Consider the following 17713-nt stretch of genomic DNA (forward strand, 5'->3'; position numbering starts at 1 on the left):
GTCCTTGGCTTGCTGCATTGTTCCAGTGAAGCCCAGCGCAAACTGGAGGAACAGCACCTCATCTTCCGACTAGACACTTTACAGCCTTCCGGACTGATTATTGAATTCAACAACTTTAGATCTTGAGCTCCCTCCTCCATACCCACCCCCTTTCTGTTTCTTCCCCCTTCCTTTTGTTTTCTCCAATAATTTATATAGATTTTCCTTTTCCCACCTATTTCCATTATTTTTAAATCTTTTAGTCCCCCCCCCACCCCCACTAGAGCTATACCTTGAGTGCCCTACCATCCATTCTTAATTAGCACATTCGTTTAGATAATATCACCAACTTCAACACCTCTGTGTTCTTTTGTTCTTTTGTCTGTGACATCTTTTGATTATCTGCTCCTATCACTACTTGCTTGTCCCTACAACCACACCATCCCCCTCCACTTCTCTCCCCCCACCCAACCCCCACCCCAACCTTAAACCAGCTTATATTTCACCCCTCTCCTTGGATTCACCCAGTTCTGCTGAAGGGTCATGAAGACGCGAAACGTCAACTCTTTTCTTCTCTGCCAATGCTGCCAGACCTGCTGAGTTTTTCCAGGTAATTCTGTTTTTGTTTTGGAAGTGGCTGCTTGGCCTACTGTGTCTGTGCTCTGGTTTTGGAGTTTCAGATTGTGAACTGTCCTGTAAGCCATTATATAAAATAGTCAATTTATTGTTATTATCATGTACTGTTGGTCCTGTTACATAATGCGACATATCTTTGTAACCTGGTAGAAAAATACACTTTAAATTAAGATCGATACTTTGCAAAGGATTACCAATTCTATTGTGTCAACAGAGGCCTCAATCAGATTATTTACTTGTAATCGCTCCTACCTATTCACTCTCTATGAAGTAATGTTGCCCAGCATCTTGAGGTTTACCACCAAGATCATACCAGGATGTTCTCCACAATACCAGCTTAGATAGGAGTATATTGGCAGACTGGGTCTCATCACAGGAAAGCTATAAAGTAAAAATCTCGACTTGAATTGCAATCACACATAGAAGTGCATCTCAGCACAAATCATCACCTCCAAGAGAGAAGGAAAGAAAAAGGGATGCAAAAATAGAAGGGAAAATTGATATATAATTAGTGTCACCACATAATTATTATAAAGCTTCAAATTAAATTGAACACTTTCATTTCTAGCTTTTGCAATTTCTGCTGCTCAGTGTTTCATAGCTGCACTTGGATTCACTGCCACTGGAATAGCAGCAGGTTCTTGGGCAGCCAAATTAATGTCAATCGTCGCAAGTTTCAATGGAGGATCAGTGCCACCTGGAAGTTTTGTGACCACACTTCAATCCATTGGTAAAATATTCTCTTCCCTTTTTACCATCTTACTAAGTTGGCCTAGTGTAACCATGCTATTCTTGCTCAAGAGTCTGTGAGCCCACTGACAGATTTTGATCATTGCTGCATTTAATAATGTAGGGAAAGAGTTGTTTTTCCTACTACAGCATAGTACATAGTGTGCTATGAGGCAAGCTGTAGTGGGAATTAACATACATTACCTAGCCTTCTATTCCTTCAACAGATATTCGCTTGAGACTGACAAAATTCACCAAGGAAGAGGAATGTCTATTGAAGTTAAAGTCTGAATTTCAGTCCCATATTTAGGACCCCAACACTCCAGTATTATATCTGTACAGATGTTATAGTAATACATCATAAAGGAATGATGGTTCTTAATTAGGGTTCATGTGTTTTAAAATTTTATGCCCAATTCTTTAAAAAAGTGAACTTGAAGGTGAATTTCAGTTTTAAGTGCAATGACCGTGTCAGAATTCATCTGTGGTAGTCACTTAAATTTGAAAGCCTGTAGCCACTATGGAAATATTCAGGTGAAAGAAGAAAATATGCCTCGTAGAGTAAATTATAATATTATTGAATAAAAAAGCAAATTGGAGATGTATGCCTTCTTTATATAAATCTACACAAATAATACAAACTGTGGGGTCGATTTTAACCACTTGCACAAAGTGGAAATCATGTGTGGGAGCAGTTAAAATCAATGGCGCTCACTCATCATTCCTACAAATGATCTTCACCAACTTTGAAGTTGGTTGAGTCTCTTGGTTCAGGCAGATGGGCTGGGCGCAAGCTGAAGGTGGAATGGGGAGGGGGATGGAGGAGGGCATGAGGGGGTGGGGGCTGGTTGGTGGACCAGCGGGGTTAGGCCAGGGAGGTGGGCATGAGAGGGTGGTGGAGGGGGGGTGGGGAGGGGGGGTTGTCAGTAGGCCGGATGAAGGTTGTCTGGAAGGGACCCAATTTAAACCCTAAAGTCATCAGTGTTTTTATACCAGTGTTGATATTCAGTGCTTCTGTTTCTTATTTTATTTTCCTGAAAGGTACTGCAGGATTCGCTTTCTCTACCACTGTCATGTTGGGAGTCATGGGTGCCCTCACTTCCATCATCATCAGCATTAAACTGAACATCTTCTGAAATGAAACAAATTGTTACTGCTGAACGCGGAATTAAGTTAACATTTATCAACCAGGAGTGCAAAGGGAATGTCTTTTTGCATGTAAAATTCTCTTTTTATGAGATAAATACTTTTAAAGCTATGTATGGTAAACCAGTTTAAATCTACAGCAAATGCCTTCCATATTTCTGCTTCCAGACTGCCTACCCACAAAAGCTTGTGACATCATGCCATTCATGTTTGACATGGGACTCCTCCAATCTCTCTGCAAGTGTTTACAGTCTGGCTGGAAAGCCAGCCTTTACATTGCATATTCTCTGCTGCTGCTCCAGAACTATCCTCTTCATCAATAATCCCAAAGTTCAGCATCTTCGTCAAGCTGAGTAAAGCTTGGCGTATATTACAGCTGCTAACACAGACTCTCCACTGCTGTCCCTTTCTCCACCATATGCTCTTGCTCACCAGTGAGGTGTGAGATGCCAGGTGAAAAGCCAACGATCTTCCTTGTTGGTCGTATCAATGCGATGATGTCTTGGAGAGATTAACCACGTGCGTGGACCATCAAACTTGGCAATCAAATTCATGTCCAGGCCATCACCAATGGCTTGCACACTATGAGTGCCACCTTAAATGGCCCTGGCTTTTCATTGCCCTACTGACCAGCGACAAAGTGCTCTTCAGCTCGTTGAGGGCAGAGGTGTGAGGGTGGGCCATGAAAGAATCATGGTAAAAGGGTACATGGAGAGAAAGTCTCTGTTCAAAGTATGTACACTTCTTAACAAAAACAGAATTACCTGGAAAAACTCAGCAGGTCTGGCAGATTCGGTGGAGAAGAAAAGAGTTGACGTTTCAAGTCCTCTTGACCCTTCAACAGAACTGGGTGAATCCAAGGAAAGGGGTGAAATATAAGCTGGTTTAAGGGGCATGGGGGGGGGGGGTGGTGGGGTGGGGGGGTGGGTGGTGCCTGGGTTGCGGGGTGGGGGGGGGGGGGGGAGAAGTGCAGGGGGGTGGTATGGTGGTAGGGACAAGCAAGCAGTGATAGGTGCAGATAATCAAAAGATGTCACAGACAAAAGAACAAAAGAACACAGAGGTGTTGAAGTTGGTGATATTATAAAAACGAATGTGCTAATTAAGAATGGATGGTAGGGCACTCAAGGTACAGCTCTAGTGGGGGTGGGGTGGAAAGGCTAGCAGGGCATAAAAGATTTAAAAATAATGGAAATAGGTGGGAAAAGAAAAATCTATATAAATTATTGGAAAAAACAAAAGGAAGGGAGAAGAAACAGAAAGGGGTGGGGATGGAGGAGAGGAAGTGAAGGGGCAGGTGTTGCATCTTTTGCCCTCACGCCTTCTCCTCCCTCCCGGAAACATGATAGGGTCCCCCTTGTCCTCACTTATCACCCCACCAGCCTCCGCATTCAAAGGATCATCCTCCGCCATTTCCGCCAACTCCAGCATGATGCCACCACCAAACACATCTTCCCTTCACCCCCCCATCGGCATTCCGTAGGGATCGTGCCCTCCGGGAGACCCTGGTCCACTCCTCCATCACCCCCTACTCCTCAACCCCCACCTATGGCACCTCCCCATGTCCACGCAAAAGATGCAACACCTGCCCCTTCACTTGGTCTCTCCTCACCGTCCAAGGGCCCAAACACTCCTTTCAAGTGAAGCAGTATTTCACTTGCATTTCCCCCAACTTAGTCTACTGCATTCGTTGCTCCCAATACGGTCTCCTCTACATTGGAGAGACCAAACGTAAACCGGGCAACCGCTTTGCAGAACACCTGCGGTCTGTCCGCAAGAATGACCCAAACCTCCCTGTCGCTTGCCATTTTAACACTCCACCCTGCTCTCTTGCCCACATGTCCATCCTTGGCTTGCTGCATTGTTCCAGTGAAGCCCAACGCAAACTGGAGGAATAGCACCTCATCTTCCGACTAGGCACTTTACAGCCTTCCGGACTGAATATTGAATTCAACAGCTTTAGATCTTGAACTCCCTCCTCCATCCCCACCCCCTTTCTGTTTCTTCCCCCTTCCTTTTGTTTTTTCTATAATTTATATGGATTTTTCTTTTCCCACCTTTTTCCATTATTTTTAAATCTTTTATGCCCCCCCACCCCCACTAGAGCTACACCTTGAGTGCCCTTCCATCCATTCTTAATTAGCACATTCGTTTAGATAATATCACCACCTTCAACACCTCTTTGTTCTTTTGTCTGTGTCATCTTTTGATGATCTGCTCTTATCACTGCTTGCTTGTCCCTACAACACCACCCCCCTCCACTTCTCTCCCCCAACCCAACCACCCCCCCACCCCCCCACCCGCCCCTCTTAAACCAGCTTATTTTTTACCCCTCTCCTTGGATTCATCCAGTTCTGTTGAAGGGTCATGAGGACTCGAAACGTCAACTCTTTTCTTCTCCACCGATGCTGCCAGACCTGCTGAGTTTTTCCAGGTAATTCTGTTTTTGTTTTGGATTTCCAGCATCCGCAGTTTTTTATTTTTATGTACACTTCTTGTCAGCTGCCTGTAGCTCACTTCAGTCTGTCCCTGACATGTTGCCTTGTATCGCTATCGTCAAGTCTGTTCTTACACAGTTGCGGGTGAAGCAGTCTTTCACAGAGTCCTCATCAGTTGCATAGCTCAAGAGGATTTTTCCAAAAAGCATCTCAGCAGAGCAGGTTGCCTCTACCTCTGTGGAAGTCACAGGAGTTGAACCATGTAGATACGCTAGTAAGAGGAAGGGTAAATATTTGTAGTTGCAAAAGGGTATGGACATGCTTGTGCTACACAATTGTATTAGATTGTTAAGTTAATGTTTCATTTATGAATCATAAAGGTTATTTGTTTGCACCATTTTCTTGTCTTGCCCATTCTTGCTTCCTATCTGGCAAGTGGCCTTCACACTTGTGATGACTGGTAAGACAAGACTTAGTGCTGAGCAATGGGTAGTTGTGAAAGTGATACTCGGCTGATTGCTTTGTCCTGGGGGATGGTAATGGTAGTGGAGAGGTGGGTGGGGATTGTGGTGGTGGTGGTGGGAAGGAGAAGTTGTGGTCGGTGGGGAGGGGTGGTGGGAAGGGGAAGTTGTGGTCGGTGGGAAGGGGTGGTGGTGGTGGGAAAGGGAAATTGTGATCATTGGAAAGGGGTGGTGGTGGTGGGGAGGGGTAGTGGGAATGGGAAGTTGTGGTTGGTGGAGAGGGGTGGTGGGGGGGTGGGGGGGTGCTGGGGATAGGTGGCAGTGGGATTAGCATGTGACTGCCAGATAGGTGCACTAGTACAACCTAACTGAACCTCACCATTGTGAAAGCATCCTGGGCGGCAATTTGAACTCCTACTGTTGTACTGGCCACGTGATGGTCATCCTCCTCCTCTGAAGAGGCTGTGTTCTGCACCTTGCTCATCCTGATGGTCCAAACCTCACTATTATACAATCTTGTGTTGACTACAGCACACCATGATCATCCTGGAGATCCTGCCTGCTGCGTAATGAAGGATGCTTTCAGATCTTTCAGGGGCACCTGAAATGCTTCTTCAGCATGTTGTTTGTTTGTTCAATGACAAATTGCATTGTTAAATGGGCTTTCATTGTAAATGCTGGCCCAGCCAGTGAAGCCTACATCCCATGAATGAATAAAAAAACCTCCTGCACCTCATTGCTTGGGTTCTTTATGGGTGTCAGATTTTAAATGTGTACTCCTTGTCTCCAAGCAACCAGCCAGTAGGTTTAAGATGCAAAGAAATGAGGAAGGGTGGACTGGCATAAGATGAAAGTATCATGGCTGTCACGCACACCTACATGAGCATCTTTTTGTGGTTGCACATTGATGAATTGAAGCCCTTATAGTTCCTGAATACTCTTCGTGACCTGGGGGGCCTTGATTGTCACAAGCGTGCAGTCAGTGATGCCCTGCAACTGGGAGAAGCTAGCCAGAGCTGCAAGATTGAGTGGCACTCATTCTATCTGGGATCATCAATAGCAAAGTGTACATTATAGCCTGGCTGGCAAACACGGCATCAAATCACCTGTGAGCAGCCAACTGCAAAATCCTACAAACGTCTTCCAGCAGAATGCAAATGTCTGCCCCAATTTGATGCAACAACACCCCGAGTTATCTGAGACCCTGGTGTTCAGTCATGTCCTCTACCTGTGCACCCTATATTGCAGATTTAATCTCCTGCAAACTACACCATGCTGCTCAACACCCATCCTATCCCCTGCAGAGTGACAGGTATTTAAGAAGGCTGCTGCTGCCCCTACTGATGGTGCTCATGCTGCTGGTCATCTTGCTCCTCATGTGAGGCCCGAACTAAAAGAGCATAAGCAGAATCCACGCTGATCTATCACAGATGCAAAGTGGAAATCAGACGCACAGATCTAAGCAGAAAAAGTCACCTCCAAGATAGCAAAAATCACTTCCAAAGTAATAAACAACTCCAAATTAGTACAAGTCACCCGTAGTGAAAGTAAACTAACTAAACAAGTGCTGTGAGAAAAAGCCTTTCGCCTAGTTAGGCAAGGAAGCAATTGCGCAGTTTCCCTACGTATGAGAATTTGTTTTGCCATTTCTTCAGTCCCCTCAACTGTTGCTATGCTCTCATCTTGCTTTCACTGGTGAGTTTCAGAAAACCCAAGGAACCCAGTTAATTCCAAACCCCCTGTTAAAGTAGCTCTTTATGAGCTACTATCATTTTTAAATTGTCCACATGGCTCTCTCTACAGGGTTGCTAGCACGCAGCCTAACACACTGCTATTAAATGTGGAAGTCAGTGGGTTGGAGCCAGCTTCCCAACGTGTTGTCAGCTTCAGTGATTTTCATCCCCACTGGCCCCACCAGCTCTCAAACCCACTAACTCTCAGAAGTTAAAATTCCGTTCACCTCCCAACCCTCACCCAGATATTAAATGCTGCATGAGACACGCTATAAAGCGATGTTTGACCATTTCAACTGACTTTGCTATTCTGCGTGGTCTGAATATAACTACCTTTTTTTCTTTGTTGACAAAATGTTTAATAATTCCAGACTTGCCACAGCTCCTTCCACTGCTATCTCTTCAAAATTTCTGCTACATAAAATATCTTCAGGGTTTCAGGAAAAGCCTTATGGAAAATACATGTTTTTGGTTTCTGCCAATGCTGATTTCGAACAAAGATGAGGGCAATTCAGCTTCAGAGTCTACCTTCCTTCTTCTAGCTGTCTGTTTCCTATTCCTTCTCAATGACCTGGTTAAAATTCTGATCTTGAACTGTACCAATGAATCACACGTGTAAATCCACACCCAATAATCTCATGGCAGTGAGCTCTGCTGTGGGAGGAAAAACATTGCCAACACTATTATATCAAACTGATTATTTTTGGATAGTGTTCAGCTGTCAATAAAAGGTTTGAGTGCAGGGAGTGTTCAATATTCCTACTGCATGAGAAGATTCCATATAGTGGGGTCCTTGTTGCAAATATCTCCTTTCTTCTGCAATTTCTAGGAAGTTAAGTATATGCAATGCAACTTGGAGGAATAGTGAATGGAGCACTGTGTTCTCAACACCTGAAATGTCTCAAATTTCTGAAAGGAATACTGACCCAAGTTTGGACTGCACTGGCACGAAAGTGTCATCAACAAACAAAAACTTGCAGTGCCCTAACAGTAAAACTTCCCAATGTGCTGTACAAGACCTTTATCAAACAAAATTTGACACTAGAACATAAGAAATAGAAGCAGGAGTAAACCAAACAGCCCATCAAGCCTGCTCCGCCATTCAACCTGATCATAGCTGATCTTGGACCTCAACTCCATTTTCCCCACCTGCTCCCCATATCCTTAATTCCCTGAGGCACTAAAAATCTGTCTAACCCAGCTTTAAACATTTAACGGTGCAGCATCCACAACCCTCTGGAGTAGGGTGTTCCAAGATTCACAATCCTTAGAGTGAAGAAATTTCTCTTCATCTCAGTCCTAAGTGATCGGGCCCTTATCCTGAGACTGTGCCCCCGTGTTTTAGATTCCCTGACCAATGGAAACAATCTCTCAGCATCCATCCTATGAAGCCCCTTCAGAATTTTGTAGGTTGCAATGAGATCACCTCTCATTCTGTCAAGATCCAGAGAATATGGGCCCAATTTTCTCAACCTCATCTTGGACACAGAGCCACGTAAGGATATATCAGTACAGGTGACCAAAGTTTAGTCAAAGAGGAATGCTTTAAGTAGAACCTTAACAGAGGAGGGAGACATGGCGAGACAGAGGGTGTAGGATTGGAATGCTAGAGCTTAGAGCTTAGGCAGCAGAAGGCATTGCTGCCAATGTTAGGTTCATGAAATTTGGTGACGTGCAAGAGGCCAGAAATCTCAGAGGATTGTTGGGCTGATGAAGTTTATAAAGATAGGGAGTGGCAAGGCTGCAGTGGGATTTAAAACATGGATGAGAAATTTTAAAATGAGACATTGCTGAACCAGAGGCTAATGTAGGTCAGTGAACACAGGGGTGATAGGTTAATGGGACTTGGTGCTAGTTAGGATGCAGGTGACAAAATTTTAGTTAAACTCATGTTTATGGAGGGTACAGAGTAGAAGGCCACTCAGGAGACCAGTGAAATAGTTGAGTTTAAAAGTACCAAAGGCACAATGTGAACTTCAGCAGCAGATAAGCTGTGGAAGGGACATACTCTGTCACTTGCCATTTTAACACTCCACCCTGCTCTCTTGCCCACATGTCTGTCCTTGGCTTGCTGCATTGTTCCAGTGAAGCCCAACGCAAACTGGAGGAACAACACCTCATCTTCCGACTAGACACTTTACAGCCTTCCGGACTGAATATTGAATTCAACAACTTTAGGTCTTGAGCTCCCTCCTCCATCCCCACCCCCTTTCTGTTTCTTCCCCCTTCCTTTTGTTTTTTCCAATAAATTATATAGATTTTTCTTTTCCCACCTATTTCCATTATTTTTAAATCTTTTATGCTCCCCCCACCCCCACTAGAGCTATACCTTGAGTGCCCTACCATCCATTCTTAATTAGCACATTCATTTAGATAATATCACCAGCTTTAACACCTGTTCTTTTGTTCTGTTGTCTGTGACATCTTTTGATTATCTGCTTCTATCACTGCTTGTTTGTCCTTACAACCACACCACCCCCCTCCACTTCTCTCCCCCCACCCAAAACACACCCCCCCCCCCCCACCACACACCTTAAACCAGCTTATATTTCACCCCTTCCTTGGATTCACCTAGCTCTGTTGAAGGGTCATGAGGACTCGAAACGTCAACTCTTTTCTTCTCCACCGATGCTGCCAGACCTGCTGAGTTTTTCCAGGTAATTCTGTTTTTGTTTTGGATTTCCAGCATCTGCAGTTCTTTTGTTTTTTTTTGTTTTTACATACTCTGGTGGTCTGGTTCAGTCTCAGTGGTCAAAGACTAAGATGGAGCTGGTGGCTAGGGCATGGAGCTTGCGATAAGAACCAAAGTCAATGGTCTTGGTCTACCCAATATTTAATTGGAGGAAATATTTGTTCACCTCGGTCAACCAGCATGACAAAGCAAAGGCAGTGCAGGGCCTTACGTTTTCCATTAAACATAAACATACCAATCATACAAGAAGGATTGGTAAAACAACAATGTGGGTTCTTTTTTGAAAATAAGACTATATAAAGACAGCTAACTGGGAGGCTGTGTTCGAATGCTGCTGCTGTAGGCTGTGTTCCGAGTCATGGGACTAATACATCATCATTTGGTGATGCGGTAGTGATTGACAGCAGCTTAAGATACGCTCCATTAAAGGTACATGTACATCATATCACAACACAGTGAGTCAAGAGGTGGTGGGGAGATGGAGGTGGCAGGGGGAATGGAGGTCCAGAGCCCAAAGCATGTCCCTTCCACAGTGCACTGAGTTAGAGACCCCAATCCCAACCCCTCAAAATCCAACCCAATGTATCTGTAAGGACAAATTCTCGCATACAACCAGATGAAAGGGGATCTCAAGCTGGTCTACATTTGAGAGGATTTATAAGACTTGATAATACTCAGTTTGAAAATAGTCATTGTTCAGTAATTTTATTTTCAATGGTAACCCTTATCTAATCTGACTATAATACATTATAATCAAATTCATAACAAGTCAGGAATTTTGACATTTCATTTACTTAGGACAAGATGTACCAGTCAAGGGATAACAACTAGAGAACCGGAGTTGTGGTGGTGGTGGTGGGGAGGGGTGGAAACCACACAGAAAGAGATTCTTCAGGATAAATCACATCAGGAACTTTATAGCTTGCGGTTATTGAAGGGTCAATAAAAGCCTGGAAGCTACAGAATTTTCACTTCACTGGAAATCTGGGGAACAAGCTCCAAATAATTATTTTTCGGTGAACTCTGCAACAACTCAGTTGGGCAAATGTTCCAACTCCAGTGCACTTTGTACCGTCCACAAACTGCATGTGGGAGACCGGTTGTTGCTCCACTGCATCATTTTTGGTGGGCTAGCTATTACTGGCCTTGTCCGGTCGATTCCTGTTTAGCACTGCCCTTGGCGTGAACTCCAGTTTGTCCTTTAGGCTTAGCACTTTGGTGCAATCTTTATTTGTGATCTCAGCAAGCTTTCTCTCTTCACGCAATTCAAAAATGCTCTTCTCTTCGACTGGTTGCTGTTGGTCCCCACGAATGAACCACTCTAAATTGTAGCCCACAACCCCAACCACAAAGGCCACGGGAAAGGTTACATAGGGTGCATACGTGCGGACGGCAGCCCACAAGAGAGGCCACATGATGTCTGCAGAGAGAGAACATCATCTTAATATTGAGTTTTTAATTTTTCATAATCCTTAAATTTCTACATAAAATTAGACCATCTTACTGCTGTCACCAAGACCACATTGCAACAAAAAAACAAAAAGGCCACTAATTTTTGAAAGCAGTCACTACTTCTTGGCCATAGGTTAAAAGAAAATCTGACTTGCTGCCTAACTTGAGCAGAATTTTTTCCAACGCACTCAAGCTGAAAGTCAGAGCAGGTTAACCAGCTTGCAGCAGTGCTTATCTCCAACACCAACTCTTCATTGGTTTTTTAGTTTTTGGAGGTAATACCAAACTTCTATACGACATTAGCTCAGCTTCAGTCGAGTAGTTTTGGTCACATTTTACAAGAAGGATACAAGGGCAATGGAAAGGAGCAGTATAGATTCAGCAGGATGTTGCAAACCGTATTGTCACTGGGAGGTTTGCTCGCACTGTTGGGAAGGGTTTAAACTAGCTTGGCAGGGAATGAGAATCTGGCCGTACATTCAGAAGGGACAGAAGCAAAGCTGAAAATGGAAGGCAGGAAATTAACAACAGAGTATGGAAGGCAAAAGAAAAAAGGCTAGAAAACACACAAGGAGTTGTACAGTGAATAACAGTATAAACTTCAATGCAAGGAATCCATTTAATAAGGCAGATGAGCTCAGGGCACAGATAAACACTCAAAAGTATGATATCATAGTTATTACTGAAGCATGATTTGAGGGCAGGAATGGCAACTCTGCACTCCTGGTTACAAGGTTTTCACACAGAAGAAAGTGGGTATAATAAAGGACATGGAGAGAAGAAATCACAAAACAAAAACAGAATTACCTGGAAAAACTCAGCAGGTCTGGCAGCATCGGCGGAGAAGAAAAGAGTTGACGTTTCGAGTCCTCATGACCCTTCGACAGAACTTGAGTTCGAGTCCAAGAAAGAGTTGAAATATAAGCTGGTTTAAGGTGTGTGTGTGGGGGGCGGAGAGATAGAGAGACAGAGAGGTGGAGGGGGGGGGATGTGGTTGTAGGGACAAACAAGCAGTGATAGAAGCAGATCATCAAAAGATGTCAACGACAATAGTACAATAGAACACATAGGTGTTAAAGTTAGAGTTGGTGATATTATCTAAACGAATGTGCTAATTAAGAATGGATGGTAGGGCACTCAAGGTATAGCTCTAGTGGGGTTTTTTTTTTATTATATAATGGAAATATGTGGGAAAAGGAAAATCTTTATAATTTATTGGAAAAAAAAGGGAAGGGGGAAACAGAAAGGGGGTGGGGATGGGGGAGGGAGCTCAAGACCTAAAGTTGTTGAATTCAATATTCAGTCCGGAAGGCTGTAGAGTCCCTAGTCGGAAGATGAGGTGTTGTTCCTCCAGTTTGAGTTGGGCTTCACTGGAACAATGCAGCAAGCCAAGGACAGACATGTGGGCAAGAGAGCAGGGTGGAGTGTTAAAATGGCAAGCGACAGGGAGGTTTGGGTCATTCTTGCGGACAGACCGCAGGTGTTCTGCAAAGCGGTCGCCCAGTTTACGTTTGGTCTCTCCAATGTAGAGGAGACCACATTGGGAGCAACGAATGCAGTAGACTAAGTTGGGGGAAATGCAAGTGAAATGCTGCTTCACTTGAAAGGAGTGTTTGGGTCCTTGGACGGTGAGGAGAGAGGAAGTGAAGGGGCAGGTGTTGCATCTTTTGCGTGGGCATGGGGTGGTGCCATAGGAGGGGGCTGAGGAGTAGGGGGTGATGGAGGAGTGGACCAGGGTGTCCCGGAGGGAGCGATCCCTATGGAATGCCGATAGGGGGGGTGAAGGGAAGATGTGTTTGGTGGTGGCTTCATGCTGGAGTTGGCGGAAATGGCGGAGGATGATCCTTTGAATGCGGAGGCTGGTGGGGTGATAAGTGAGGACAAGGGGGACCCTATCATGTTTCTGGGAGGGAGGAGAAGGCGTGAGGGCGGATGCGCGGGAGATGGGCCGGACACGGTTGAGGGCCCTGTCAACGACCGTGGGTGGAAAACCTCGGTTAAGGAAGAAGGAGGGCATGTCAGAGGAACTGTTTTTGAAGGTAGCATCATCGGAACAGATGCAACAGAGGCGAAGGAACTGAGAGAATGGGATGGAGTCCTTACAGGAAGCGGGGTGTGAGGAGCTGTAGTCGAGGTAGCTGTGGGAGTCGGTGGGTTTGTAATGGATATTGGTGGACAGTCTATCACCAGGGATTGAGACAGAGAGGTCAAGGAAGGGAAGGGAAGTGTCAGAGATGGACCATGTGAAAATGATGGAGGGGTGGAGACTGGAAGCAAAATTAATAAATTTTTCCAAGTCCCGACGAGAGCATGAAGCGGCACCGAAGTAATCATCGATGTACCGGAGAAAGAGTTGTGGAAGGGGGCCGGAGTAGGACTGCAACAAGGAATGTTCCACATACCCCATAAAGAGACAGGCATAGCTGGGGCCCATGCGGGTACCCATAGCCACACCTTTTATTTGGAGGAAGTGAGAGGAGTTGAAGGAGAAATTGTTCAGCGTGAGAACAAGTTCAGCCAGATGGAGGAGAGTAGTGGTGGATGGGGATTGTTCGGGCCTCTGTTCGAGGAAGAAGCTAAGGGCCCTCAGACCATCCTGGTGGGGGATGGAGGTGTAGAGGGATTGGACGTCCATGGTGAAGAGGAAGCGGTTGGGGCCAGGGAACTGGAAATTGTTGATGTGACGTAAGGTGTCAGAGGAATCACGGATGTAGGTGGGAAGGGACTGGACAAGGGGAGAGAGAAGGGAGTCAAGATAACGAGAAATGAGTTCTGTGGGGCAGGAGCAAGCTGAGACGATCGGTCTACCGGGGCAGTTCTGTTTGTGGATTTTGGGTAGGAGATAGAAGCGGGCCGTCCGAGGTTGGGCGACTATCAGGTTGGAAGCTGTGGGAGGGAGATCCCCAGAGGAGATGAGGTCAGTGACAGTCCTGGAAACAATGGCTTGATGTTCAGTGGTGGGGTCATGGTCCAGGGAGAGGTAGGAGGAAGTGTCTGCGAGTTGACGCTCAGCCTCCGCGAGGTAGAGGTCAGTGCGCCAGACAACAACAGCACCACCCTTGTCAGCGGGTTTGATGACAATGTCAGGGTTGTACCTGAGAGAATGGAGTGCAGTAAGTTGAGAGAGAGACAGGTTAGAATGGGTGAGAGGAGCAGAGAAATTGAGACGACTAATGTCGCGGCGACAGTTCTCAATGAAAAGATCGAGATAGCTGTTTCCAGTCTACTGTTGCCAAATTGCACCTCAGCTTAGTAAAACTGGCCTTTTCCCAATGGAAAACTTGTACTCCTGGTCCAACTTTGTCCTTTTCCATAACTACAAGGGCTTCTCAAGGGCAATTAGGGGTGGGCAATAAATGCTGGCCTAGCCAGTAACACCCACATCCCACGAATGAATATAAAGAAAACGGTAAATCAAACTGAATTATGATCACTAACACAAAAATGCTCTCCCACAGATTCCCCTTCCACCTGCACAGATACATTCCATAAAACTAACTCCAGAACTGCCCTTCCCTTGTTGAGCTTGCTATGTACTGGTTAAAAACTTCTCATTTTAAGTACTCTTTGTCCTCCATATCATTGATGTTAATTTTATTCTTGTCAATATGAGGGTGACTGAAATCCCCTACTTTTACTGCTCTTTTGTTCCTGCACTCCTCAGCAATTTGCCAAATTATTTGCTCTTCTATCTTCCTATTATTATTTGGGGGTCTGTAGTTTACTCCCAGCAGAGTAATCTTCCTTTTCTTGTTCCTCAATTTAACAGATATTTGATATCATTTGATGACCCTTCTAGTACTTAAATTACACGCCTACAGCTGTGATTGTTTCTTGAACCAACTGTTGAAGAGTCATACGGACTCGAAACGTTAACTGTGTTCCTCTCTGCAGATGCTGCCAGACCTGCTGAGTTTTTCCAGGTATTTTTGTTTTAGATTTCCAGCATCCGCAGTTTTTTGCTTTTAACTTAAAAAAAACACTTGGATATGCAGTGGAAGTGCTGTAACCTACATGGCTATGGCCCATGAGCTGGAAAGTGGGATTAGGCTGGGTAACTCATTACAGCTGGTACAAGCAGGATGGGCCTAATAGCCTCCTCTGAGTCGCAAAAGTTTATGTCTTGATATATTGAGCCAACAGTAAAGGACTCTGTCAGCTAAATCAGGACGGGATGATAGAAGTGGTGTGCTTTATGGCATCGAACAAACTTTACTAAGGTGGATTTCTTGGTAATATAGTTCAGAAATCCTAGGGTGCCCTCTAGTGAGATATCCAAACAAACAGGAGGCATATTAGGAAATGCAGGTTAACCCCAGCATGGTTTAGTTATTCCCAAATTCTATACCTGAATCACCAGCAGTAAAATCCAGGAGAGAATTGAGTAAATACTTGCAGGGCTATGGGGAAAGAGCAGGGAAGTACAAGTTGGAGAGCAGCAACAAGGAGGCAGCACGGGCACAATGGGCCGAATGACCTCGTTCTACACCATTCCCTGATCCTAGACTTTACCACCCATCAAGGGGAACCACCCTCCCCCATCACTATTCACGGACCATGCCGCCCAGAGGACAAGGTGCCCTAGGGCTCTGGCATCAAGGCGGATAACTGCGGCCTAGTCGCCACTAGAGCCCCGGACTCGAGTAGCGCCCTAGCCGCCTGAAGGGCTCCTGCCGCCGGGTTGCGCCTCCGGGGGGGTTGGTGGGGAGGGAATAAACCAGGATAAATACAGCCGCCGCCATCCTCCCCCTCTCAAGCTCAGCCGCCCTGACTGGGACCCTCCTCCCCAGGTCTATCCCCACCCTGCCCCGGCACCCACCTTCCTCCCCTCGCAGATCAGCCGTCAAGCGTCCCGCCCCCTTACGTCCATCTGATTGGTCAGCCTTCGCCCAGCCCTCCAAGCAGCTCATTGAACAATCCACCTGTCAGTCACACTCTGTCCCCGCCCGTCAGAGCGCTGCCTGGTGGCTGCACGCTGCAATTGCAGCCTTTGTAAAGCAGGATCCAAACTGTTCAACATTTCCTTCTCATGCTTTCTATGTTTCTCATAAATAATTTGAGGGTGATTTACGATGAGTCGAATTTTCCGAGGAGTGGCAATCACTGTGGGATTGCCACTCCGCTCCTATCTATTTACCTTGCACTGGAGCTCCGCATTTCTCACCTGGACTTCTCAACTGGGTCTCCTGAGAAAGGTCCTGCTCCTGAAATCCTTTCTTCGGAATGTAGGGGAAGCCAAGCCATGTCCCCTTTTTAAGGCACTAGCTGCCATAGGTAAGTTTAAATGTCCCAAAAGCACTTTGAGAAGATACGGAGTGAAGGTAAGTGTGTAAATTAAGTGGGTAAGGGGCTGGAATGGGAAGTGGGTGGGTCGGGGGAGTAGTTGGGAGAGGGGGTAGTCGGAGGGGCGGGTAGTCAGGGACGTTGGGTAGTTGGGGGCAAGGATATTCGGGCGTGGGAAATAACTGAGTGGTCAGGGTTAGTCAGGTGGTAGTCAGATGGTCAGGGGTAGTTGGGGTGGGGATAGGTAGGGGGGTGGTCAGGGTGTGGGGGTGATAGTCGTGGGGGGGGGGCGTCAGGAGAGGGTAGTCGGGGAGCGGCGGGCTACTCGGGAGGTCCAGTGGAGAGTCGGGGTGCAGGCAGAGGGGTCAGTACTATAGTTATTCAAGAGTTATAATTGGTTTAGTGGTTTTAATCTTACTAACTTTTCCTGCATAACTACTATGGTAAGTGAGTCAGCAACATATAAAGTCTCCAGGCGGAATTGTCCCAGATTTGCACTAAGTGCTGTAGCAGGCGGGTAAAATGACGTTTTACCCACAGGCCGCAATGGCAGGGTTTCATGCCATATCATCCCAAAGCTGCCGCATTACTTATGCATTCCCAGGAAACAAGCCGTTTCCGTGACAGGCGGGCTCTCATTCACCCACAACGCCATCACCTCACCGCTTCATCACACTAGGCACCATGTTTACAGTTCAGCCGCATGCACACATCTCAATGTCCACGAAAGGCAAAAAGACTACAGCCCCCAGGTTTATTGATGTGTCACTGAAATGCCATTTGGACACCATGGAGGACGAGCAGTGGCATCACCAGTCCAACATGGTAGGCAGTGGCAGTGGTGGTCAGTGCCAGTGCTGCATAGAAGACTTTGATCATCCAATGCAGATAGTGGATGAATGATCTCATCCATGCAGCCAGGATATGGCAACCATCTCGTTCATCTAAACTCACACACTCAAGCCCATCACACATTCACTGGTATCTCACTCATTACCAGCTCAAGGGACATCACCACCCATTCTCACACACATACCCTCAGATGTCCATCTGGCTTCATCTCCCCTGGAGACGGCCTTCTCAGCCCTCACCATCTTGAGGTCACTTGCACAGATCAACATGTGCCCCACACACACCCTGGGATACGCTCCTTCCCCAGTACAGA

At 46.0% G+C, this 17713-nt stretch overlaps 2 protein-coding genes across 7 annotated transcripts in view; one reads left to right on the top strand and one right to left on the bottom strand.

Annotated features, from left to right (window-relative positions):
- Window positions 1–6114, top strand: part of LOC121291868 (interferon alpha-inducible protein 27-like protein 2A) — a 31817-nt gene extending 25703 nt beyond the window's left edge. For 2 of the 4 annotated variants that reach the window (XM_041213491.1, XM_041213490.1), the window contains exons 4-5: window positions 1184–1345; window positions 2659–3251. In XM_041213491.1, the coding sequence (XP_041069425.1) occupies window positions 1184–1345; window positions 2659–2813 (317 nt within the window). In that variant the 3' untranslated portion in view covers window positions 2814–3251. Of the gene's footprint in view, window positions 1–1183; window positions 1346–2385; window positions 3252–5919 lie in introns of those variants that run through there. The other 2 variants (XM_041213493.1, XM_041213492.1) reach the window with 2 other exon arrangements.
- Window positions 6115–10502: 4388 nt separating this feature from the next.
- smim12 (small integral membrane protein 12) lies at window positions 10503–16162 on the bottom strand. 3 transcript variants are annotated; one of them, XM_041213494.1, is made up of 2 exons: window positions 16085–16162; window positions 10503–11233 (listed from the first exon to the last, which is right to left on the bottom strand). In XM_041213494.1, exon 2 carries the CDS (start codon window positions 11226–11228, stop codon window positions 10944–10946), a length of 285 nt encoding a protein of 94 aa, XP_041069428.1. In that variant the 5' UTR covers window positions 11229–11233; window positions 16085–16162; the 3' UTR covers window positions 10503–10943. The 3 variants fall into 3 exon arrangements, with proteins under 3 accessions (XP_041069428.1, XP_041069430.1, XP_041069429.1); XM_041213496.1 differs by lacking the exon at window positions 16085–16162 and adding an exon at window positions 15280–15303; XM_041213495.1 differs by lacking the exon at window positions 16085–16162 and adding an exon at window positions 14898–14962.
- Window positions 16163–17713: the final 1551 nt, after the last annotated feature.

This window comes from Carcharodon carcharias, chromosome 19 (genome assembly GCF_017639515.1).
Source record: "Carcharodon carcharias isolate sCarCar2 chromosome 19, sCarCar2.pri, whole genome shotgun sequence".
In the NCBI taxonomy this organism is placed as follows: domain Eukaryota; kingdom Metazoa; phylum Chordata; class Chondrichthyes; order Lamniformes; family Lamnidae; genus Carcharodon; species Carcharodon carcharias.

Bases quoted from the DNA above. Each gene is read 5' to 3' on its own strand.
- smim12 (XM_041213494.1), bottom strand. From the start codon at position 11,228: ATGTGGCCTCTCTTGTGGGCTGCCGTCCGCACGTATGCACCCTATGTA.